Here is a 26,046-nt window from a genome sequence, read left to right on the forward strand (position 1 = left end):
ACACCAAGCAATAAATACAGCAGAATGTCCATTTCGCGTGTAATAGTGGAAGCCCGTCGACATCTATACTCCATTTGTCTTCGGCTTGCTCGTAAGGGTCAACATTGTTCACATCCTTAAGTTTGATCACATATTTGCTCTTTGCCTTAGTAACGAGTTTGTCTCTTTATCGAACTGGCAGGTTAAAGTTTAAAGTCCCGCGAGCCAGACCTGCTTCCAATATGGCTGCGTTGTTGTTAAATCTCACATAATCCCCCATTCTGTGACGTAAACACTCGAGCCTAATAGCGCAAGTACTTCAGAGCCGGTTGTTTATATGTGAATTGTCTCGCCCTATGTTTGTATTTGTGTATTTGTTGTTAATAAAGTTTAAAAAAAAAAAAAAAAAAAAATGTTTTTTAAACAAACTTCAGAGCCGGTGTTTTCACACACAAACCGGAACAGCGTGCAGCAAACACACACACGCAAAACAGATGCAGACGGATATAATGGCAGCGCATTCAGAGGAAAATTTGTCCTTCACAAGGTGGAGATATAAACACTATTTCAAGTTGGTCGAAATTAAAGGAAAGAACGTGCATGTAAAGTGTAATTTATGTCCCGGGCAAAGCTTTTGTCGACATCTGTGGTAAGCAATTCAAATCTGTTTATATTGTTGCACTTCAAGTGTAGGCTAAATCTGTTGCTGGTGAGGTGCAAAAAATATTACAAGGTTTTATAACACAACTACCTGTCTGATCTTCTCTGACTGACTCAAATACTGCTCAGAAATTTTCAGATTATTTGACATAAATCAACTTCTTTTTAAAGTAACGGAAATAGTTACTTTCCCTGGTAACTAGTTACTTTTACTATAGAGTAATTCAGTTACTAACTCAGTTACTTTTTGGAAGAAGTAGTGAGTAACTATAACTAATTACTTTTTTAAAGTAACGTGCCCAACACTGACTACAAAAGACACTTTTTTTTGTCTTCCGTGATATGTGATGTCACTCCCAAACTCAAGAGCAACATTTCTATTCGAAATGCTCTTTGTACAGGACTACAGTAATCTTCAGTCTACATACAGTACATTATGAGGCAATAACAAAATAGCATCTCACAGGCACTAAGGACTTTAAAAACCGATTTCTGGTTTGTAAAAATGAACGTGTTAGATTGCTCGTTACTAAATGAAAGTAATCAGATTACAGTAATGTGTGACTGACAACACTGCTGAATATGCGGCAACCAAGCAAAACTTAATTTTCATCATGACATTACAGAACAAAAATTGCCAAATGAAAAAATTAACTTTATGTTGTGACGGAAGAGAATGTTAATTTGAAGTAAAACAGGATATGAGATAAAACTGAATGACTACAATCTGCTGTTAATCTCCCATTTGGGTGGTATTCTTAGGCGTTTTAGATTGCTGTGTTGATCTAGTAGCAGTCACACGACTAGTGTTCATTAATTTTATGATTCATTTTGAGTCGACAGAATAAGCGTCCAGGGACCTGCTAATGTTTCTGGAGGAGGAACCTTTCTGTGCGTTCTGACACACTGAGCCAATATATTCATGTGTTGGGTATGTTACGGATGATTAAAGTACAAAATGTAATATCACAATCACGGTACGGTAAGAAAACATTGTGGTTGTTTTTGAAGTAGGCAATGTTCACAATCTTTTAATTTAGAAAAGTTGAAATTTTATCCTCTTATACAGTACATGTCAGTATAGTACTGTATATGTACGCTACAATTGTTCATGTCATGCTAAAACTGAAAAATATCTCCACCCTAAACTTTTAGCTCAAAGATTGATAGAATTAATCCAACACATCATTGTTGCCAAAAAGCTCAATCTTGGTCTCACACAAAAAAACACACGGTCCCAGGCTTCAACTGGGACCGTGTGCTTTGGTCAGATGAGTCCAAGATTGAGCTTTTTGGAACCAAACACTCTAAGTGGGTCTGGCGTGCCTCGAAAGATGTGCATGCTGAAAAGCACCTCATACCCACTGTAAAGTATGGGGGTGGGTCAGTGATGCTGCTGGGCTGTTTCGCTTCCAAAGGCCCTGGGAACCTTGTTAGGGTGCATGGCATCATGAATGCTTTGAAATACCACGACATTATAAATCAAAATCTGTTGCCCTCTGCCCGAAAGCTGAAGATTGGTCGTCACTGGGTCTTTCAGCAAGACAATGACCCTAAACATATGGCCAAATCTACACAGAAATGGTTCACCAGACACAAAATCAAGCTCCTCCGATGGCCATTTCAGTCCCCAGACCTTGTTTTGTTGGCAAAAGGGGGTTGTACAAAGTATCAACACCAGGGGTGCTAATAATTGTGACACACATTATTTGATGTCAATTTTTTTTTTTTTTCTATGTGGGATTTTTTCCCCACTGAATGAATGCACTTGTACTGAATGTTGGATTTTTCTCTTTTTTTCCATTAAGGTCCCATATTATTTGAATTAAAAAAATTATTAGAAGCTAAAAGACACATCTTTTTCAAGGGGTGCCAATAATTATGGAGGGCACTGTATATATATATATATATATATATATATATATATATATATATATATATATACACACACTCACCGGCCACTTTATTAGGTACACCATGCTAGTAACGGGTTTCGACCCCCTTTTGCCTTCAGAACGGCCTCAATTCTTCGTGGCATAGATTCAACAAGGGGCTGGAAGCATTCCTCAGAGAGTTTGGTCCATTTTTTTTTCTCTATGTGGGATTTTTTCCCCACTGAATGAATGCACTTGTACTGAATGTTGGATTTTTCTCTTTTTTTCCATTAAGGTCCCATATTATTTGAATTAAAAAAATTATTAGAAGCTAAAAGACACATCTTTTTCAAGGGGTGCCAATAATTATGGAGGGCACTGTATATATATATATATATATATATATATATATATATATATATATATATATATATATATATATATATATATATATATATATATATATATATATATATATATATATATATATATATATACACACTCACCGGCCACTTTATTAGGTACACCATGCTAGTAACGGGTTTCGACCCCCTTTTGCCTTCAGAACGGCCTCAATTCTTCGTGGCATAGATTCAACAAGGGGCTGGAAGCATTCCTCAGAGAGTTTGGTCCATTTTTACATGATGGTATCACACAGTTGGTGCAGATTTGTCGGCTGCACATCCATGATGCGAATCTCCCGTTCCACCACATTCCAAAGATGCTCTATTGGATTGAGATCTGGTGACTGTGGAGGTCATTCGAGTACAGTGAACTCATTGTCATGTTTAAGAAACCAGTCTGAGATGATTCCAGCTTTATGACATGGCACATTATCCTGCTGAAAGTAGCCATCAGAAGTTGGGTACATTGTGTTCATAAAGGGATGGACATGGTCAGCAACAATACTCAGGTAGGCTGTGGCATTCCAACGATGCGCAATTGGTACCAAGGGGCCCAAAGAGTGCCAAGAAAATATTCCCCACACCATTACACCACCACCAGCCTGAACCGTTGATACAAGGCAGGATGGATTCATGCTTTCATGTTGTTGACGCCAAATTCTGACCCTACCATCCGAATGTCCAAGCAGAAATCGAAACTCATCAGACCAGGCAACGTTTTTCCAATCTTCTGTTGTCCAATTTTGATGAGCTTGTGCAAATTGTAGTCTCAGTTTCCTGTTCTTAGCTGAAAGGAGTGGCACCCGGCATGGTCTTCTGCTGCCGTTGCCCATCTGCCTCAAAGTTCGACGTACTGTGCATTCAGAGATGCTCTTCTGCCTACCTTGGTTGTAACGGGTGGTTATTTGAGTCACTGTTGCCTTTCTATCAGCATGAACCAGTCTGGCCATTCTCATCTGACCTCTGGCATCAACAAGGCATTTCCGCCCACAGAACTGCCGCTCACTGGATATTTTTTCTTTTTCGGACCATTCTCTGTAAACCCTAGAGATGGTTGTGCGTGAAAATCCCAGGAGATCAGCAGTTTCTGAAATACTCCGACCAGCCCTTCTGGCACCAACAACCATGCCACGTTCAAAGTCACTCAAAACACCTTTCTTCCCCATACTGATGCTCGGTTTGAACTGCAGGAGATTGTCTTAAACCATGTCTACATGCCTAAATGCACTGAGTTGCCGCCATGTGATTGGCTGATTAGAAATTAAGTGTTCATGAGCAGTTGGACAGGTATACCTAATAAAGTGGCCGGTGAGTGTATATACAGTGCCTTGCAAAAGTATTCGGCCCCCTTGAACCTTGCAACCTTTCGCCACATTTCAGGCTTCAAACATAAAGATATAAAAGTTTAATTTTTTGTCAAGAATCAACAACAAGTGGGACACAATCGTGAAGTGGAACAAAATTTATTGGATAATTTAAACTTTTTTAACAAATAAAAAACTGAAAAGTGGGGCGTGCAATATTATTCGGCCCCCTTGCGTTAATACTTTGTAGTGCCACCTTTTGCTCCAATTACAGCTGCAAGTCGCTTGGGGTATGTTTCTATCAGTTTTGCACATCAAGAGACTGACATTCTTGCCCATTCTTCCTTGCAAAACAGCTCGAGCTCAGTGAGGTTGGATGGAGAGTGTTTGTGAACAGCAGTCTTCAGCTCTTTCCACAGATTCTCGATTGGATTCAGGTCTGGACTTTGACTTGGCCATTCTAACACCTGGATACGTTTATTTTTGAACCATTCCATTGTAGATTTGGCTTTATGTTTTGGATCATTGTCCTGTTGGAAGATAAATCTCCGTCCCAGTCTCAGGTCTTGTGCAGATACCAACAGGTTTTCTTCCAGAATGTTCCTGTATTTGGCTGCATCCATCTTCCCGTCAGTTTTAACCATCTTCCCTGTCCCTGCTGAAGAAAAGCAGGCCCAAACCATGATGCTGCCACCACCATGTTTGACAGTGGGGATGGTGTGTTCAGGGTGATGAGCTGTGTTGCTTTTACGCCAAACATATCGTTTTGCATTGTGGCCAAAAAGTTCAATTTTGGTTTCATCTGACCAGAGCACCTTCTTCCACATGTTTGGTGTGTCTCCCAGGTGGCTTATGGCAAACTTTCAACGAGACTTTTTATGGATATCTTTGAGAAATGGCTTTCTTCTTGCCACTCTTCCATAAAGGCCAGATTTGTGCAGTGTACGACTGATTGTTGTCCTATGGACAGACTCTCCCACCTCAGCTGTAGATCTCTGCAGTTCATCCAGAGTGATCATGGGCCTCTTGGCTGCATCTCTGATCAGTTTTCTCCTTGTTTGAGAAGAAAGTTTGGAAGGACGGCCGGTTCTTGGTAGATTCGCAGTGGTCTGATGCTCCTTCCATTTCAATATGATGGCTTGCACAGTGCTCCTTGAGATGTTTAAAGCTTGGGAAATCTTTTTGTATCCAAATCCGGCTTTAAACTTCTCCACAACAGTATCTCGGACCTGCCTGGTGTGTTCCTTGGTTTTCATAATGCTCTCTGCACTTTAAACAGAACCCTGAGACTATCACAGAGCAGGTGCATTGATACGGAGACTTGATTACACACAGGTGGATTCTATTTAACATCATCGGTCATTTAGGACAACATTGGATCATTCAGAGATCCTCACTGAACTTCTGGAGTGAGTTTGCTGCACTGAAAGTAAAGGGGCCGAATAATATTGCACGCCCCACTTTTCAGTTTTTTATCTGTTAAAAAAGTTTAAATTATCCAATAAATGTTGTTCCACTTCACGATTGTGTCCCACTTGTTGTTGATTCTTGACAAAAAAAATTAAATTTCCTATCTTTATGTTTGAAGCCTGAAATGTGGCGAAAGGTTGCAAGATTCAAGGGGGCCGAATACTTTTGCAAGGCACTGTATATATACAGTATATATACATATATATATATATATATATATACATATATATATATATATATATATATATATATATATATATATTTTTTTTAATCAATAAATAAAAACATATTGGAATAATAGCATATTTAACTTTGGGGATTGAATATATTTATGTTCAGTTTTTTTTTTTTTTTTCTGTAAAAATATGCTCGCCACCGGGCGCCTTGCTTGCTACCAGGTCACGTTGGATAATGCGCTGTTGGCACGGAATACTTAACTGTTGACAGAGGAGGTGTTAACATCATGCAAAGACAAATTATTATTATGATAGTTTATAATAGTGCCCAGTAGGCCTGCGCATAACTTTTGAACATCACCATCACGATGTGCGCATGCGCAATAGTCCCATAGCGGGACGTGCATTTTCTTTTTTCTTTTTTTTTAAACACCTATTTTTGACCAACTGTGCGATTAAGGGATGTAAAAATTCAAAGTGTGTCTTTATGTGTCAACCACCAGTTCTTTTCTTTTTTTTTGGTTTCAAATATGTTTAATGTTTTTGCTGCAGTTGAAGTGTGAAATATAGTATTAAATAATGTAATGGCCTCCTGGATCTGTTTTATAGACAGCAATCTTCATCATTCAAAGATGAACCGCCTTACCTTGGATTAACCAGAATTACAGTGGTACCTCTACTTACGAACGTCTATACATACTAAATTTTCAGATTATGACACGCCTCAACGGCAAAATATTGGCTCTTGTTACGAAAGAAATTTCACAATACGCGAGGCAAAAATACAGAATGGACTGCGACTCGCAGGTCTCAGAGTTTACTGAACGTAACATACTTGTACCTGCTCTGCCATTGGCTATTGCCTAGCATCTTTCTGACATCCAATTGGGTGAGAGGTACCTCTACTATATGTGTAAATCCCAGCGTCCTCTTCCCTTCGGCCATGAAGTGTTCCGACAGCTCTATACAAGTGTATTAACTTTTATTCTTTACTAAATTCTTTCTTGTTTACATTCTGCACGACTCTCATTTCAAGTTTATTGTGCAATAATCTAATCGTAACATGTATTTGTTACATGTTGTTCCATGTTCCATGTTCATATTTATGCTTTGTAAAAGATTTATGTCTGATTTATGGGGGGCTTAGAACGGATTAGGGCATTTACATGGAAAACACGTCTCTACTTACGGAATTTTCTGTTAAGGAAACTATTACCAAAACCAATTAATTTCATAAGTAGAGGTATATGAATACATGATCATGATGAGTCAACCAAAGTCTTCCCAAACAGAGCTATTCAAGTCATCTGGTGAAAATTCTTCTAATTTCAATATCGCAATATATATCGCAAACCCCCCCTTAGGGACATCACACTAGCAACTTTTCAGGATGCTCGAATTGTCCCCACCAACTTTTAAGCAAGCTTATTTGCATTATATTATGAGTTCATTTACAGAGGTCATTTATATTGTCTTCACATAATTTGTAAGGATAGAATTGACCCTACCATTATTGAGTGAATTACTTTCATTATGTTCAGACGTACACTGACACAATTTTTTTCCTCAAACGCACGTTTGTTGGCTGATGACTAGATAAATCCCCTTGTTTTCATTGTAAATCTACCAGAAATAAATTATCTGGTAGTGCTTCAAGTAAATTTTAATCACAATTCTTGAAATAAGTTTATTTTCAGCTAAATATTTTCTTAACACACTTATTTTAAGCAAAAACTGAGAATATTTAATCTTAAAAGAAAAAAAAAAGTTTTTTAGTCAGAAATGTTCTTAATTCAAGAATTGATATTGTTCAAAACATTATTTGAAAGCATTTTCCCCTTGATTTTGGTGAAAAATGACCAACCTTTGGATGTATGGGCTTAATAAGAACAAATAGTTACCTAAAGTAAATTGAATAATCTGACCCATTAATCTGTTAACTAGTCTTTAACACTCAAATCAAGATGGAGGAAATTATTCGACTAGATTAAAAAAAAAAAGAAAAAAAAAAGGACGTTATAAATTTGCAGTGTGAAAGTTACAGTAGTAACAGTAGTGTTTATTTTTGCATTGATCATTTAGCCTATCAATTAATTAGGTTCAAAGAAATGTAGCCCTGTCCCCCCGTTCACCCAATCTGTTTGGTTTTATTACAGTAATATCCCGTCCCCAGCAAAAAGTGTACATGCAGGTTATGCTGTTACATCGTCCCTCCCAATATTGACAGCAAACCTACGCCCTCAGATGGACCCATTTCAACGAGTAGGGGGAAATTATAATTGCCGTGTAAAGCGTTTTACTAGTTTCGGTGAGAAGGTGAATATTTTTTTTGTTGTTGTTCGTGAACTACATTTCCACATGAACGCACATCGATGTAGCATTTAGCTTAGCAAGGAGAGGTATAAGAGCCATTTTTCGAGTGCCCCAGAGTTCACGAAATGTAAAAAAAAAAAAAAAAAATTATCAAGGTTTCGCCCGCCGTGATTTCGTCCGTTCCGTCCAAGACGGCCGTCCACCGCTCACTTTCGCCGAAAAGTCCGATCCAAAATACTGTAATGCCCCGGATGGGGGTAAGAAGAAGAGGAGTCGGTATTGCCTTACCCACTTTATTGTGGCAACAAAAATAAAGAAAAACTAGGGCTTTCAAACCATTAAAATTTTTAATCGAGTTAATCACACCTTAAAAATTAATTAATCGGAATTAATCGCAATTAATCGCAATTCAAACCATCTCAAAAATATGCCATATTTTTCTGTAAATTATTGTTGGAATGGAAAGATAAGACACAAGACAGATACAGTATATACATACAACATACCGAACATAAGTACTGTATTTGTTTATTATAACAATAAATCCACAAATGGCATTATTAACATTCTTTCTGTTAAAGTGATCCACAGATAGAAAGACTTGTAGTTCTTAAAAGATATGTTATAGTTACAGTAATTTTATATTAAAACCCTCTTCATGTTTTCATTTTAATAAAATCTGTAAAATTTTCAATCAAAAGTAGAGTTAGTATAATAATAATAAGAATAAAAATAACAATAATCAGAATAGAGTGACTAAAGTTTGAGTAAGTTGCCAGTTCATGCCAGTTCAGCAAGTTCAGTTTGCATTGTTGTTTAACTTTGTGAGAATAGGGCCTCATTACTACAGACTGCTTTTCTTTTTGTGAACATTTTTTTTTTTTTGAAAGAGATAGGAATATTATTTTTGTTGTGCTTTCACGAAATGATACTTTTGTTTTGAAGGAGTTGCCGAAGTTTATGCCAATAAACGGCCCGGTCCAAAGAACGCCTGTGTCCACCCGCCTTTATAACATATATATATCTCTGTACTTATCTTACCCAAAATACAACAAGAGACACATAATTGCCACTAAAAGAAAGAAAACTTACAGAAATATGCGTGGAGCACAAATAGCACAATGTAACAGCATAAAAGTCTCACAGCTACTAATTCTCCCACTAGTAGAAGGAATAACATTTGTATGGAACGGCGCTGCCCCCAAGCGGCCGGTGGCATTCTCTTCACTCTTAATGTCCATAAACGGCGTCATTGTAATCTGTTTGAGGCAATGCGTGAGCGGGTCATTCAGTGCATGCGTTAATTGCGTAAAATATTTTAACGTGATTAATTTAAAAAATTAATTAACGCCCGTTAAAGCAAAAATTTTGACAGCCCTAAGAAAAACAATAACAAAATAACAGCAGGCTGCCGCGACTTGGGACCGCTATATCTTGCGAGCTCGCTCGTTCTCCTCCTCGCTTCCTTCTACGTCACAGCTCGTCTCTTAAGGAGGCCGCGCATAATTAGGGATTATTGCAATACACAATGAATGGGTTGCCACTGAACCCCTCACACTCGGCTGCTGCGAGTTTGAAACGGACTTAAAAAAAAAACATCTCTTTTGCCAGTCGTGGCGGCTTTTATTTCAGTGTGGCGGCACGCCGCAATGTTTTGAATGTACGGGAAACCCTGGCCCTAGTGCAGAGCGACGAAAAGCTAGCTGCAGATTTACACCATGGAGATCTTAAAATAGCTTGCATTGTAGCCATATTATTATTTGTTGTTGCTGTTTAGTCTTTGTTTACAAAGATTAGGATAGCCTGGTTTTATTAGCTTAAGGACTTTTTTTTTATGTTTTTCGATTTTATCGGTTTTATTGTTTTACTTGCTGGACTTTTATTGTGATGCGCTCTTTGTTTTACTTTATTTTTTAAATGTCATTGTATAATATTTTCCTGCCTTTTATTTATCTTGAGCCATGTTTTGTTGTAAAGCACTTTGAGGGCCTTTCGGGTTTTTGTAAAGGGCTATATAAATAAATTTGATTGATTGATTGATTGATTTAGTTGTCGCCGTGCAGAGCGCTGTTGGAAATTTGTGTGCAATCTATTTGAGTGTTGTGAAAAGTGGGTGTTTAACTGAAGCTTATTGGACCTAGTTAGTTTTGACATAATTTTTCAAATATGTTTGTGTGCCATTGTGGCGTCTAGCTGTGGGGATTTGCATTATAATACGTGGGTGCTTTTATTTCCAATATAAAAACACACACTGTACTGTAGGTGAAATAGAACGCTGTCTTTGTAGTAGCCTAATAGTAGTACGTAAACTATCCAGCATGCATGTGCACTGCCAATGTTCACACATTGTATGGAGAAAAAGGGCAAGTATGACAAATTTGGACCGAAGCGGCTGTTTTTTGGATGGTAAAACAAAATAAGATCCTCAGCATCCCCTGCTGTGAGTGAATTCCAGTTCCCCTGGCGATACGTCTTAAAGGTCTTATTCATATTCAAGATGTTTAATATATTTTTACCTACTTTACACAGACCCAAGTATATACACTACATGGTATATTCTTATTCTATGATCCAATCCCCATCTATTGAGTAAATATTTGATATATTTCGTGTACATAAACTATTATGTTTTAGTAAATGTATTTCTGCTTATGATGTTGCTGTAATTCAACCTGTTCCTTCACACATTTCATTGTACTGCTCATTTGAACATTGCAACTTGAGAGGCTAAAATGAGTCATTTTCAATTTGAAAAAGCCTATGCTACTTGATAAATTACAGGAGATTTGTGTTTGATTAAAACGAGCTCAATAGCATTTTAACAGGCTTGGTTCAGGTAGATTACAAGGATAGCAGCCTTCGGCACAATCCAATAATTTACTCCTGCTGACAGATGCCCTGTCACCCTATGTGTGTGTGTGATATATATAATTCTTAAAATGTATCCACCAAACCATTAGATTCATGCTTTCCTTTCATCTTGCAAACTGCACACTGAAAAAGTCATTTTGCCTTCTGACGACACACCTTCAAAGCAGTGTTCTTTCTTTGCCTGTATTTTCCTTCTGTTGAACATCTCTCCCTTTCAGCATCAGCAACAGTGTAGCTTTGAGGCAGGTGCACGCCCCAGTGGAGACACGTCAAGACAGATAAAGATAAGACATAAGGGACAACAAAGTCTGAATATTTCTCATATAAAACATCCAGATACTGTATATGTGATGTGGAAAGAATGGGTTAATCCTTTATCCTCTGTTTTATCATATAACTGTCCCCTCCAAAAGTATTGGAAAAGCAAGTTCTAAACCTTTGTTTTTGTCGCATACTAAGACATTTGGGTTCCAGACAAAAGAGACGAATATGACACAAAAGTTCAGAGCTCCAGCTTTTATTTTGTGTCTTTTACATCAAGATGTGTTAAACAACCCAGGAAAGATTCTTTGAACTCACCCACTTTGAAATGGAATTTAAAGAGAATAACATTAAATATCTGGTGGCATAACACTTACTTACAATAACTACATGGAGCCTGCGACCCTTTAACTTCACCAGGCTATTGCATTTGCCACTAGAAATGATGTTCCGGGGCTTTGCTGCTGCTTCTTGCAGTTCTTGTGGTTTTTTTTTGGAGGTTTCTCTCTTTATTCTCATCTTCTGGAGGTAAAACATGCCTTATTGTTTTAAGGTCCTGTCACCAGTCCAAGACATTCCATTATTTCCCCCGATGAAGTCCTTTGTTGTGTTGGCAATGTGCTTTGGGTCATTGTCTTGTTGCATAAAGAAGCCTCTCCCGATTAGTTTGGATGCATTTTTTCTTTAAATCGCCAGACAAAATGGTTTTGGAGATCAGCTGTTATTCGTCCTCTACCATCATAAATTACATCATCAACTAGGAACTGCAATTTCTGGAGAATTTGCAATGGGAGCGTTGCTATGGTAGATACGGATCTATTAGATCACTTCCTGTTCATATGGGGACATTTTGGGGTCACTTCCTGTTGATTTAAGGACATTTCGGGACACGTCCTGTTATCAGGTCCCATCATGTTGATTTGGGAACATTTCAGGACACGTCCTGTTGATATCAGGTCACTTACTTTTGAAATTTTGATGTACATTACCGTCATTGGCTTGGACGTACATTGGTGTCAATGGCATGGACGTAGATGACCATCAATGGCATGGACGTGCATGGCTGTCAATGGCATCGACTTACTTGGGCGCCAGTTGGCTGTCATGGTAATTTGTCAAAAATCACAAGAACCTATGTTTTCCTGCCATTGAAAATGAGTAGGAAATTTGTACATGCTTGGCTATCAATGGCATCTCATTAGAAATGAATGGGAAATAATTTTTTGGGTGGAAGTTTTTGGCAAATTCTGAAAAAATGTTATGCCCCTTATAGTCCTGGAATTTTTGATGTTTAAATTACAGTATGTCTTTTGGTCAAAAATTGCTGGAAGAGTAGGGTTTTGAAATTGTTTTTTTGTTGTTGTTTGGTTTGGGCCGTGTAACGCACCGGAAAACCACAGAGAATATATTGAACAAGAAGAAAAATAAGGTTAAGGAATTTTATATGATGGGCTTTGCCTTGCAAAGCTTATATTCCAAAACTTTTGGAGGTGAGTGTATGTACTGTATTTAGAGGGTGTTTCCTAGACAAAATAAATAGGTGCGCTCATCTCTGGTCTTCTTTTTTTTTTTTTCTTTTTTTTAAATATATTTTACAGGTACCAGTTGTGATAATTGTCTTAGATACTACAACCCCAATTTCAATGAGGTCGGGATTCTATTTTGAACATAAACGAAAACAGAATACAAAGAATTATTTACAAATCATGTTCAACCTATATTTAATTGAATAGACTACAAAGACTTGATATTTAATGTTCAAACCGATCATCTTTTTTCATGAATCATGAATGTAGAATTTTATGGCTACAACACATTCCAAAAGAGCTGGGACAGGTGGCAAAAAGACTGACGGGCTGTTTACATAGTGTAGCTGCGACACCGAGACGCAACGATTGTGTTGCGAAATGGCCTCATCTTTCCACGGTGACAGCGAAAATGGAAGGCGAAGACATAAACTTTTGATTCCGGCCTCAAAAGCGCAACGATTCGATTGAGAGGATTGCTCTGCAACCATAATAAACAGAATGCTTTCGCGCCGATGACGTCAGCACTCGCACACGTCATCTTGGGGATGCACAGTCACTGCTAATAAACATTCAAAACAGCAAACATGGTGGAACGTGGGCTTTAATTTACTGTTTTTGTAAAATTTTAAATTTAAATATGTTTTATTTCCGCGTTTGGTGCCTCTTTAAGCAAAAGAAAAAAACATGTGGATGTCATTGCTTCGAGTGGGGGGGTATGTTGTCTTCCAGGCTGAGAAGGTTGTTGTCAAAGAAGTGCATCATTGGCTGTCGCTTTGTAAAAATGCTCTGTCTCCCAGGGCCTGGCATGAATACTACATCGTTTTCACGCGGAATTGCGACATCATTCGAATGGAGACAGAACCAAAATGGAACCATCTAAATGCAAACATGAAATGTGTAGTATTCTCGAAACGTCACCATGTAAACTGCCCCTAAGAAAGTTGAGGATTGCTCATCAAACACCTGTTTTGGAACATTACACAGGTGAAGAGGCTAATGGGGAACAGGTGAGTGCCTTCACTGAGTAAAAAGGCACTTCCCTAAATTTTGCAAGCAAAGATGGGTCACCTCTTTGTAAACAAGAACATGAGAAAATAGCCGAACGAATTATGGACAGTGTTTCTCAACGTACAGTTGCAAGGAATTTATGGATTTCATCTTCTTCGTTCCATAATATCGTTAAAAGTTCAGAGAATCTGGAAAAAACACTGCATGTAAGTGGCAGGGCTGAAAAACCATACTAGTTGCCCGTGATCTCCGGGCCCTTAAACGGCATTGCACCACAAACAGGAATGCTAATGAAGTGGAAATGACAATGATGGGCACATGAATACTTACAGAAACCATTGTTGAAGAACACAATCCACCGTTGCAGGATAAAACTCAACACTGCAAAGAAGACACCATTTCTAAACAGAACCCAGAACTCTGGGTCAGTAGTCATTTAAAATGAAGTGTGACAAAATTGTTCTGTGTTCAGACGAATCACGATTTGAAGTTCTTTATTATAAACTGTGACGCCATGTCATCCGGACTAAAGAGAACAAAAACAGTCCAAGTTGTTATCAGCATTCAGTTCAAAAGCCGTCATACTGTATTTGATATAGAGCTGCAAGTAACGATTATTTTTTATAATCGATTATTAGGACGATTAATAAAACAGTTATTCTATTAATCGGCTGATTAATTTAACGATTAATCTGATAAATGTAACTTCTTTCCAATTACCTTCACAATTTGACTTGAAGTTGCTTTTGGCATGTTGTTAACTAGACGAAATGGACAACTATTTCCTTCAAAAGCAATATTTTATTACAGCTTCCTGACTCAACTATAGTCTACAACTATACTGTTTGAGTGCGTAAAACTTGTTAAAGTTTTTAGTAAGGGTTCTGAGTATTAAACATAAAATAATTTCGCAGTATAAATATCACACAAAAGTCTTGTTCATTCAAATAAAAAAAAAGTGATTATTGACATTTTTTACTGTTGTGGAGAAAGCTCTGATAAGTTGTGTCAATAACCCATTTATTTTCTATATTTCGAATAAGGAGAAGGAAGACTAATTCATTTGTTTTCTTTATCAAACAGTTGTTCATCAATACAATCCAAATCCAGTTTCAAAGCACTCTCTTGTATGACAATCTACTGTTTGAATGGAAGTTTATGCGGCCCTTTAGCGCTGTCCTAGTGGCTCCCTGCAGCTTTTTAAAAATGTTTGAATATGGAAAAAGATGGGGGCGCGAAATATATTTTTTTTGTTTTAATATGGTTTCTGTTGGAGGACAAACATGACACAAACATTCTTCTTATTGAGTAATATTGTATGAAGTTAAACTTCAGGCACTTCAGAGAAAATAAAAATTTAATCATGAAGGCTCATTGTAGCCAACTTCGTCATTTTGCCAGTAGGCTAATATAGCCAATATAGATACGTACAGCATGTGTTGTCTTCATTATAACGCTTATATGAGTCTCTTATTTATTTATTTATTTATGTTTTTTTGTTTGTTTTTTTGGTCCAATATGGCTCTGTCGGCAACCCAAAGTGCCCTGTGTTATATGAATGGGTTAATGTTTGTTGTTTCTTTTTAACAAAGAAATGAGTCAACTTTACTATCTAACAATGACTCAAGTGCTAATATGCTTCTCCAAAACACAATACAAATGGACACTTAAGACACTGATTTGCCTCATCGCTAACTAGCTTAGGGCTTTGTGCTAAGTATTAATGTCTCATCAACAAAGTATACAAATAACACAACTGGCTTCATTTACTCACCTCTGACATAGGCACATTGGATATAACAACACAAAAGACAATGTAACTCTCAACACTTAGTAATGCAATATTATTGATTCAGCAACCCAACCTGAGTTTAGCAGTGAACTCTCTCTTGTTCTAATCACTGGCACTCGCCCGCAGCCTCACTTCACACATAAAAAAGGACCCAAACGGGACTGCTCATAGCTGCCAGATAAAAAATCGATTATCAAATTAGTTGGCAACTAATTTATTAATCGATTTTAACAGATTAGTTGTTGCAGCCTTAATGTGATGGCATAGGGCTGTTTTAGTGCCAATGGCATGGGTAACTTGCACATCAATAAAGGCCCCTATAATGCAGAAAGTTACACACAGGTTTTGGGAAACATTTGATGCCATCCAATCAAAATCTTTTTCATAGGCACATCTGCTTATTTGAGCAAAACAATGCCAAACCACATTCTGCAGATGCTACAACAGTGTGGCTTCGTTGTAAGAGTGCAGTTACAAGACTTGCCCCCCTTTGAAAATGTGTGGCACATTATAAAGTGTGAAATACGACAACAGAGACCACAGACTGTTGAACAACTGAAGCTGTACATTACGCAAGAATGGAAAAGAATTCCACCTACAAAGCTTCAGTAATTAGTGCCCTCAGTTATTGAATGTTGTCTAAAGAAAAGATTACATACTGTGGCAGAGTGGTAAACATGACCCTGTTCGATCTCACCCGTTGCAGCATTAAATTTCCAAGATAATGATTACATTCTAAAGGTTTATAAGTTTAAAGATTACATATCATGTCTTCGTCATGTATTCAATTAAATATAGGTTTAACATGATTTGCAAATCATGAAATTATGTACAGGTACTCTTCGGGTTACGAACGAATTCTGCTCCTACGCTGGCGACGTAACCCAAATTTCTGTGTAAGTCTGAATTAACCCTTTTAGTACCCCTAAATACCCCTTAAATCTTAAAATAACCATCCCTAAACGTGTATTAAACACCATTGTACTGTCCTCGCAAAGATGTTGGAACTAAGTCCTAGCTATACAGCGAGGTAAGCTGTAATCTTTCCCTGTCTCCCTCGCTCAGCTGCGCGACTTCATTGTGGGGGCAAATGCGCACTTTCTCATATGTGCACGTGCGCAAATACATTCATCTTCGTGTGTGCATGCGCTACCCTGTTGTACGCTCCCTGTGCCAAAATAAAAGCATGCATCATAGACTAAAAGTCAACATTATAATCAAATACACATTTCGCCAAAGGGCACAACAATCATATTAATAAAATTAAGTAGAAAATAAAATACTGTGTGGCTAATAGAGTACTGTTTACATGACTTTACCAAAAAAATAAACGACTGCCGTATGAAACTTATCATAAAGTCAAAAATCAAGTAAGTTGGGTACGTCGAACCCGGTAAACACCTGAATTCTGTTTTTATTTGTTTACCACAGGGCCCCAACTTCATTGGAATTGGAGTATTATTTTGTTTATATTGCTATCGCTTTGCTTTACATACATTTCCTCCTTTGTTTACCTGTTTTCTTTTTGTTGTTGTTGTTTGTTTTTACTTCAAAGGTACAATCACCAAATCCAAACAGTGTCTTTCTTGCCTCATGCTGTTTTTATAGGAAGGCCCTTACGTCATGCTGAAGAAGAACTGGGAGCTATATGAAGGCAATGACCAGTATGAGGGCTACTGCGTGGATCTGGCTTCAGAGATCGCCAAACACATTGGAATCAAATACAAAATCTCCATAGTGCCTGATGGTAAATACGGAGCCAGGGATCCAGAGACGAAGATATGGAACGGGATGGTGGGGGAGCTTGTTTACGGGGTAAGGTTGGATCGAAGATAATTATATTCTAACAGTACCATTGGATCTGTAGGGTTTAAAAATACAATAATGATCATTTATAATTCATGCTACAGTGGTACCGCTACTTACTAAATTAGTTGGTTCTGGAAGTAGTTTTGTAACCTGATAATTCTGAAAGTAGAGGTGCGATCCATGTAAATGACCTAATTCCTTCCAGGCCCCCTAAAATTCAGACATAAATCTTTTGTAATGCATAAAAATGCATCAAAACATGTAACAAATACATGTTGCAATTAGATTTTTGCACAATAAAATAAAATCTGAGGCGTGCATAAAGTAAAAAAAGAAAGAAAAAAAAAAAACAAGAATACAAGTTACATTTACAGTGGTATAAAAAAGTATCTGAACGTTTTGGAATTTCTCAGATTTCTGCATAAAACCACCATCAAACGTTATTTAATTTTTGTCAAAACCACACAGATGAAAACACAGTGTCTGTTTTAACTAAAGCCACACAAACATTTAGAGGTTTTCATATTTTAATGAGGATAGTATGCAAACAATGAATGAAAGGGGAAATATAAGTAAGTGAACCATCCCATTTAATATTTTGTCGCCCCCCCTTTGGCAGCAATAACTTCAACCAGATGCTTCCTGTAGTTGCAGAACAGTCTGGCACATCGATCAGGATTAATCTTGGCCCATTCTTCTCTCCAAAACTGCTGTAGTCAAATCAGATTCCTGGGATGTCTTGGATGAATCGCTGTCTTTAGGTCAGGCCACAGCATCTCAATGGGGTTCATGTCTGGACTTTGACTTGGCCACTCCAGAACATGTATTTTGTTCTTCTGAAACCATTCTGAAGTTGATTTACTTCTGTGTTTTGGATCATTGTCTTGTTGCAGCATCCATCCTCTTTTTAGCTTCAGCTGTCTGACAGACGGCCTCAGGTTTTCCTCCAAAACATCCCGATAAACTTTTGAATTCGTCTTCCATTAATGATTGCAAGTTGTCCAAGCCCTGAGGTAGCAAAACAACCCCAAATCATGATGCTCCCTCCACCATGCTTCATGGTGTGGATGAGGAGTTGATGTTGGTGAGCTGTTCCATTTTTCCTCCACACATGACGCTGTGTGTTACTACCAAACAATTCAACATTGGTTTCATCATTTCACAAGATATTTTGCTAAAATTTCTGTGGAGTGTCCAAGTGCCTTTTTGCGAACATTAAACGAGCAACAATGTTTCTTTTAGACAGCAGCTGCTTACTCCATGGAGTCCTCCCATGAACACCATCTTCCCATGAACACCATTCTTGGCCATAGTTTTACATATAGTTGATGTGTGCACAGAGATATTGGACTCTGTCAGTGATTTCTGTAAGTTTTTAGCGGACACTCTAGGGTTCGCTTTTACCTCTCTGAATATTCTGCACTGAACTCTTGGCATCATCTTTGGTGGACGGCCACTCCTTAGAGGAGAAGCAACAGTGCCAAACTCTCTCCATTTGTAGCCAACTTCTCTGACTGTCGATTGATGAACATCCAGACTTTTGGAGATGGTTTTGTATCCTTTCTCAGTTTTATACAAATCAACAATCCTTGATCGCAGGTCTTCAGACAGCGCTTTTGACCGAGCCATGATGCACATCAGACAATGCTTCTCATCAAGACATTTCTTACCAGGTCTGTGTTTTATAGTGGGCAGGGCAGCTTTAAACCACTCATCAGTGATTGGGCACACACCTGACTTAAACTGTTTGGTAAAGAATCTAAATCTTGGTTTCAATTACTCTTTAAGTCTCCTCAGGCAGAGGGTTCACTTACTTATTTTTCCCCCTTCTGTCATTGTTTGCATGCTATCCTCATTAAAATATGAAAACCTATAAATGTTTGGATGGCTTTGTTAAAGCAGACCCTGTGTTTTCATCTGTGTGATTTCAACAAAGATCAGATCACATTTGATGGTACTTTAATACAGCAATGTGAGAAACTCCAAAAGGTTCAGATACTTTTTCATTCCACTGTATCATGTAAAGCTGTCGGAACACTTGGGGGGGGAATGAAGAGGACGCTGGGATACACACATACCCATACAGGGGAAGTCACTCTTAGCCAATTGGATGCAAGGAATGCTAGGCAATAGCCAATGGCAGAGATAAGTATGTTACTTCCAGTAAACTCTGGGAGCTGCTAGTATGAGCAGTACTGTATTTTTGCCTTTCGTATCCTGAAATTTCTTTTGTAGCAAGAGGCAACATTTTCTCAAAATTCTTTCCTGAAAAATCTGTATGTAGACCAGTGCTTCTCAATTATTTTCTGGTACGCCCCCCTCAAGGAAGACGTAAATATTTTGCCCCCCCCCCAACTCTCTGCCGCCACTGTAAATAGTATCATTTGTGTATAAAATTATTATTATAAGTACGCATCTGCCTAACATTGTGTCCTTTATTCTACTAAAGAAAAAACAGTAATATAAATGAACTTAGAATAAAGTATAACTTTATTAACATTGTTTTGTTTGTAACAGAAAATACTTAACGCGCAGCAATTTGCCTGAATTTAAAAAAAGTCACATCCAAATTGTAAAAATACACTCAAGGTACATTTTTGACCATTTGATACTGAAAAATAAAATGTAATAAAATCAGTAAATAATTTTTAAAAAATAATAATAATAATCAAATTGATTAGAAACATTAACTCGTGAGGACAATATGCCCAAAAAATTTGACCGAAAAAACAAAACTGAATAGAAAAAAGAAAAAAAAAAGTGTCTTTGGACAAAAGGAAGAGTGTCTTTGGACAGAGGGACAGAAGGTTTTTATTTTCGCTGCTCACAGTAGCACCTCATTTGCAATGGTGTGGGGTTATATAGCACCGAGCATGCTAACAGTGCTTACTGGTTTACTACACAGACAAAGCAGGACGATTGTTGGCAATATTCGCCACGTTTTCGCTGAAAAACAATCAAGCGGCTTATCAATGAGATTGGGGTCTAATGTCTTTAAGTGGCGTCTTAATTGATCTGGCTTCCGGCTGTCCGCTATAATCATTTTTAGACACAGTAAACAGTGTTTTTTCCTCTTCTCCCACTTATTAAAAGTCAAAGCCAAAAGGCAAAAGGCCCGAAAATAGCGCATTCTTGGCGGCTGAGGGAGAACCGTAAGTGAGGGCAGTTTTCGTGACGATTCCAAGCCGAAAATGGCACTTCTCGGGCGGACACGTGAGAACCGGAGAAGACAGTGGGTCGCTGCATGAGTCCGGTCGGAAAACGGCTTTCGAAAACGGCGCACAGCTCTTCTTCATATCTCTTTTCTGTGTGCGCTTGCTTAGCTCAAAAATACTGCGCGCACTCTGAGAATGAGAGCGCCACTGCCACCCATTGAGTGGATGTGCAAGTACACTTTATTCTAGTACGGCAAAAAACAAAAAAAAACATGTTCCCAGAGCTCACATGCGCCACCCCTGGCATCGTGCAACGCCCCAATATTTGAGAAGTACTGATGTACACGTTCGTAGGTACAGGCACCACTCTAACTCAATACTTTTCCATTGCATACAATAGGGGAAAAAATAAAATGGTAAGCTGGCCCTGGTCATATGAGCCCTAGGAAATGTATAGGTATATCAGAACTTATTCCCAGGGCTGCATGTCAACCATGTGTTTACGGTCCTTATTTGTATGTCATTCCCTATTTTCAAAATCGCTTTAGATGTTAAAAGCTTGGCCTTAAGTCAGATCAGTTGCACATTTTCTCTCATGTTAAAATCTTTGTTATTTCACATGAACTAAGATGCTTAGGGTATCAATTTGTACTGTGTTTATTAGAGAAAATGCATTTGTAAACATTTTTCGAGGTACATATCTACAAAGATAGAATTGTTTATCATCAGTGTTTTCATACAAATCTGTACAAAAATATCCAAAAGAGGATCTTCAATAATGACAAAATTCAGACCTCTCAGTTGTCATTGTGCTACAACCACGGATGCTAAAAATTAGATAAAATCTAAGTAAACCGCAGTACATAGACATTGCAGTTCTACTTAAAAAGCTCATCCAGCCATTAATCGCAATTTCATGAAGATGTGATATCTATTATCTTGATACAATAATTGCAGGTTTTATAAAGTCTGTTACGGTTCAATTCAAGTGCCTTCAATTGATTTATTGCAATATAGTCATGTTTAACAAATCTGAGTATATTTCACATAAAGCAATAAAAAATGCTAAGTAATTTTGAAGTTGCTGAAAATTTTAATTGTATAACATTTCACACATTTGAAAGACACAACATATCAAAAAGGTTACAGTGTTAATCGAGGTTTCCCGTTTCAATCTAATTGATTGGATACTTGCTTAATCAATCAATGATGGCTTATATTTTCTGTATTATGTTTATCGTTGTTTATTTTCTCAATAAGTTTTTTTGTCTTTGCATGTTTGCTTGTCAAATTCATCTGCGCGTAATTATTTCCAATTTTAGCCGTTTTTGTTTGTTTGTTTGTGTTTTAGGATTAAGTAAAGATCAAGAAAGTTTGGATAGTTTACAACTCCTTTTGAACAAAAATGCCCGGGTCAAATATAAAACCATATTGTCTGTGTATTAAAATTGTGGGTGCATTGATTGGTGCATTTTCATCAGTTTTGACAACAAAATATATATCACAGCGACTCCATACATTATTCTATCACTGGTCTCGTGCTCATCAACTGAAATTCTACACATTTTACTTTCTTGATTTTACCATGTTATGTGCTTGCCATTTGTGGCATGTTTTCTTACAGCCAATTTTTAAATTTCTGTTGCGTTGCTGCTACTGTTGCACCGATACCATGTTTTTGGCCCTGATACCAATACCGGGCTGTGCAGTATCAGCCGATACCGATAACATTCCGATTCCACTCCGTATGAAAAAAAAAGTACCTTTTGACACAGGAAAAAGACTAATACAAAGTGAATCCAGCAGAAATGTCTATTGCATACCTGGTATTGTTGACAAATAATAATAACAATTTAATAATAACTGATCAGAGCATCCTGTCTCTCTATCATATACCTCTCCTCATACACATTTTATATTTACATTTATTTAGATTTTCACTTTATACAAGTCACTTTTGAGATTTTAACTTATCCTGCACTGTAAAGGGAGATGCTGCACAATTTCATTGTACAACAGTATAATTACAATAAAGGGCTATGTTATTCTAAGTGGGGGCGCACTTGCACTTGCTCACGCGAAGTAGAGCGCGCTTACACGCCAAAAGAAGACATGCAACTATAAAGCATCCGAGTGAGCTAGTGATGAAGGAAAACACAGCTGCGAGCCTACGTGCATTTTTGCTGCTTGTAAAATATCTACAGAGGTAACGCCTGTATGTATCGTCTTTTGTATTGTTGTTGTGTGTGTCCACTCACGATCGGACACTTAAAGCCAGTGATGTAGTTGTTTGGGTGATCATTTGGGAGTTTAGCTTGCTGTATACTCCCAAATGACGATGCAGGACATTGGTATGATTTTTTTTTTACTTTATTTTGCCGTTGATCCTAACGTCATCACTTGAAGAATTAAACTAAAAATAGAAATGAAACAATCAACTTCGTCTTTAGAAACAAACATGTTCACAGCAATGAAAATCCAAGATGATTAGCTGCTGATACAGTTATGACATTCACAAACGGTTAGCATGCGTTCGCTAGCGTCCACACATCATCCAAACACCTACACAAATGGCTTTAAGTGTCCGATCGCGAGTGGAAACACGCAACAACAATACAAAAGTCTATACATACAGGTGTTGCCTCTGGAGATAGCGTCCAAGCGAGCTAGTGAAAGATGAAAACACAGCTGCGAGCCTATGTGCATTTTTGATGTTTGTAAAATATCTACAGAGGCAACGCCTGTATGTATCGTCTTTTGTTTTGGTGTGTGTTTCCACTCTCGATCGGACACTTAAAGCCAGTGATGTAGTTGTTCGGGTGATCATTTGGGAGTTTAGCTCGCTGTATACTCCCAAATGACAATGCAGGACATTGGTATGATTTTTTTGACTTTATTTTGCCGTTGATCCTAACGTCATCACTTGAAGAATTAGACTAAAAATAGAAATGAAACAATCAACTTCGTCTTTAGAAACAAACATGTTCACAACAACACAAATCCACGATGATTAGCTGCTAATACAGTTATTACATTCACAAACGGTTAGCATGCGTTCGCTGGCGTCCGCACATCATTCAAACACCTACACAAATGGCTGTAAGTGTCCGATCGCGAGTGGAAAAACACAACAATACAAAAGTCTATCATACAGGCGTTGCCTCTGTAGATATTGTCCAAGCGAGCTAGTGAGAGAGGAAAACACAGCTGCAAGCCCATGTGCATTTTTGATGCTTGTAAAATATCTACAGAGGCAACGCCTTTATGTATTGTATTTTGTATTGTTGTCCCACTCGCGCTGGGACACTTAAAGCCATTTGTGTAGGTGTTTCGATGATGTGCGGATGCTAGCAAACGCATGCTAACGGTTTGTGGATGTCGCAACTGTATTAGCAGCTAATCATCATGGATTTGCATTGTTGCGAACATGTTTGTTACTGAGGACGAAGTTGTTTGTTTCATTTCTATTTTTAGTTTCATTCTTCAAGTTATGACGTTAGGATCAATGGCAAAATAAAGTAAAAAAAAAAAAAAAAATCATACCTATGTCCTGCATCGTCATTTGGTATTTTAGCTCGCTGTATAGCCAGGACTGAGCCGTTGAGTCTTGGTGATGACAGAACAGCTGCGTTCAAGTAATGCCAGTAAATGGTGTCGGCGCTCTATTTGTTGGTACTCGCCAATTCCGATACCACCATTTCGGGCCGGATTGGCACCCCCTGCCAATACTGGTTTCTGTATCGGTGCAACATTAGTTGCTACACAACAGAAGCGACAAGAAGAATCACTCCTGCCTAGCAGCTAAATGAAGTGGCATATTTTAAAGGACTAGCTCTATCTAGTGTTGAAACTGAGAAGTGCAACAAAGTTGAGGCTAAGCTCAAACTTCTTGTGTGAGCCTCTATTCAATGATATTTTCATAATTTGGTCCAATATGAACACCGGCTGTAGTTTGGACACCACTGCAATACAGTGCATTTTCACATGAAGCTTTATACACATTTCTTACAGCCAAGCTTGGTCGCATGGTTACCAGTCACACCCTTGACAACATTCACATTGTAAAACTTTGCATTGAGAAGACAGTCAAACATCACTTTGCGAAAGAGAGATTGTTGCAGAAATAATTGGCCTGCAACAATTTCTGAATAATGAAGGTGACACTGAGGAATCAGCTGGTTGACTAATCAGGGTTGATTTGTTCCAAGTGCTCAGAGTGCTCCCAGATGAGGCATTAAAGAGGAAACACTTTTTAGAGCTTCATCTTTCTTTATCTTTTTGTCTATGTCCCAATAGTTCCTGCCCACCTTTGCTCTCATTTCTTCTGTACCATTTGCACATACTACTCTGACATTCTAATCAAACTTCAATTCTCTGTAAATTCAATCCTGCTTTTTAAGTATGTGTTTCCGGCTCAACGTATGCACCAATTTAGCCCATCTCGAACTTGAATAAACTCGACTTGCCCATTAAATTGTGCTTGCTCTTTCCATGATCATCCTTTTATATTCATTGTGTTTGCATAAATCAAATAAAGACACATGTCTGGCAATAACTTGCACTTAAATAGAAAAGAAAACCACTTCCCTCTCTTCTTTGCAGAAAGCGGAAATCGCAGTGGCCCCACTTACCATCACTCTGGTTAGAGAAGAGGTAATCGACTTCTCAAAGCCTTTCATGTCTCTGGGGATCTCCATCATGATTAAGAAGCCTCAGAAGTCCAAACCAGGTGTTTTCTCTTTCCTGGATCCATTGGCCTACGAAATTTGGATGTGCATCGTTTTTGCTTACATCGGAGTCAGTGTAGTGCTGTTTTTGGTGAGTGTTGGGGATAGGGAAGTTTTGTTGGGTTGTGTGGATGTCACTGTGAATGGATGATTTAACACATTTTAGTGTTACCTACAGTATCAAGGCTATAAAATAACTGTAGAAATTCTCTGAAAGATTTTAGAGCTGCACATATTACTGTATATGCTAAACAATACCTTATTTAAATATTGGGTGGAATAAATAGTCTTATACATTGCTCACCAATAAATTGAGATAAACAAGTTTCAAGCAAAAATTCAAAATGAATCATAAATCAAGCTGTTTTGTTTACTGTTCTGAAAACAGACCTGAATATCAAAATAATTACTGTACTGCCCTCGGTATATGAACGCTGGATACTACTTGGCAGTTAGATAACTCTTTAGTGACATCACGACTCTGAAGACAGCTGTCCATTGTCCACAGGTTTATTGACAAGGTGTAAAGAGTAAAACAATGATGCTATCAAAAGCATAAGATGGTTGCAGATTCAACTAGATTGACAGAGGAAGTAAAGAGTGCTGGATCCATAAATCACCTGATTCTATTAGATATGCTGTTCAGTGTCTTCATCACACTCTTCAAATTTTCACATTATATTACCATGAGATGGTGAGATTCTTGTCCCAAGG

The 26,046-nt window shown here is 37.9% G+C and overlaps 1 protein-coding gene across 6 annotated transcripts in view; it reads left to right on the top strand.

Annotated features, from left to right (window-relative positions):
* Window positions 1-26,046, top strand: part of gria4a (glutamate receptor, ionotropic, AMPA 4a) — a 334,213-nt gene that overhangs the window by 191,328 nt on the left and 116,839 nt on the right. For all 6 annotated transcript variants that reach the window (XM_057839069.1, XM_057839066.1, XM_057839067.1 and 3 more), the window contains exons 11-12: window positions 17,250-17,456; window positions 25,208-25,423. In XM_057839069.1, coding sequence (XP_057695052.1) covers window positions 17,250-17,456; window positions 25,208-25,423 — 423 coding nt within the window. The remainder of the gene's footprint in view (window positions 1-17,249; window positions 17,457-25,207; window positions 25,424-26,046) is intronic.

The sequence above is a fragment of the Corythoichthys intestinalis genome, chromosome 6 (assembly GCF_030265065.1).
Source record: "Corythoichthys intestinalis isolate RoL2023-P3 chromosome 6, ASM3026506v1, whole genome shotgun sequence".
NCBI classification, from domain to species: Eukaryota; Metazoa; Chordata; class Actinopteri; order Syngnathiformes; family Syngnathidae; genus Corythoichthys; species Corythoichthys intestinalis.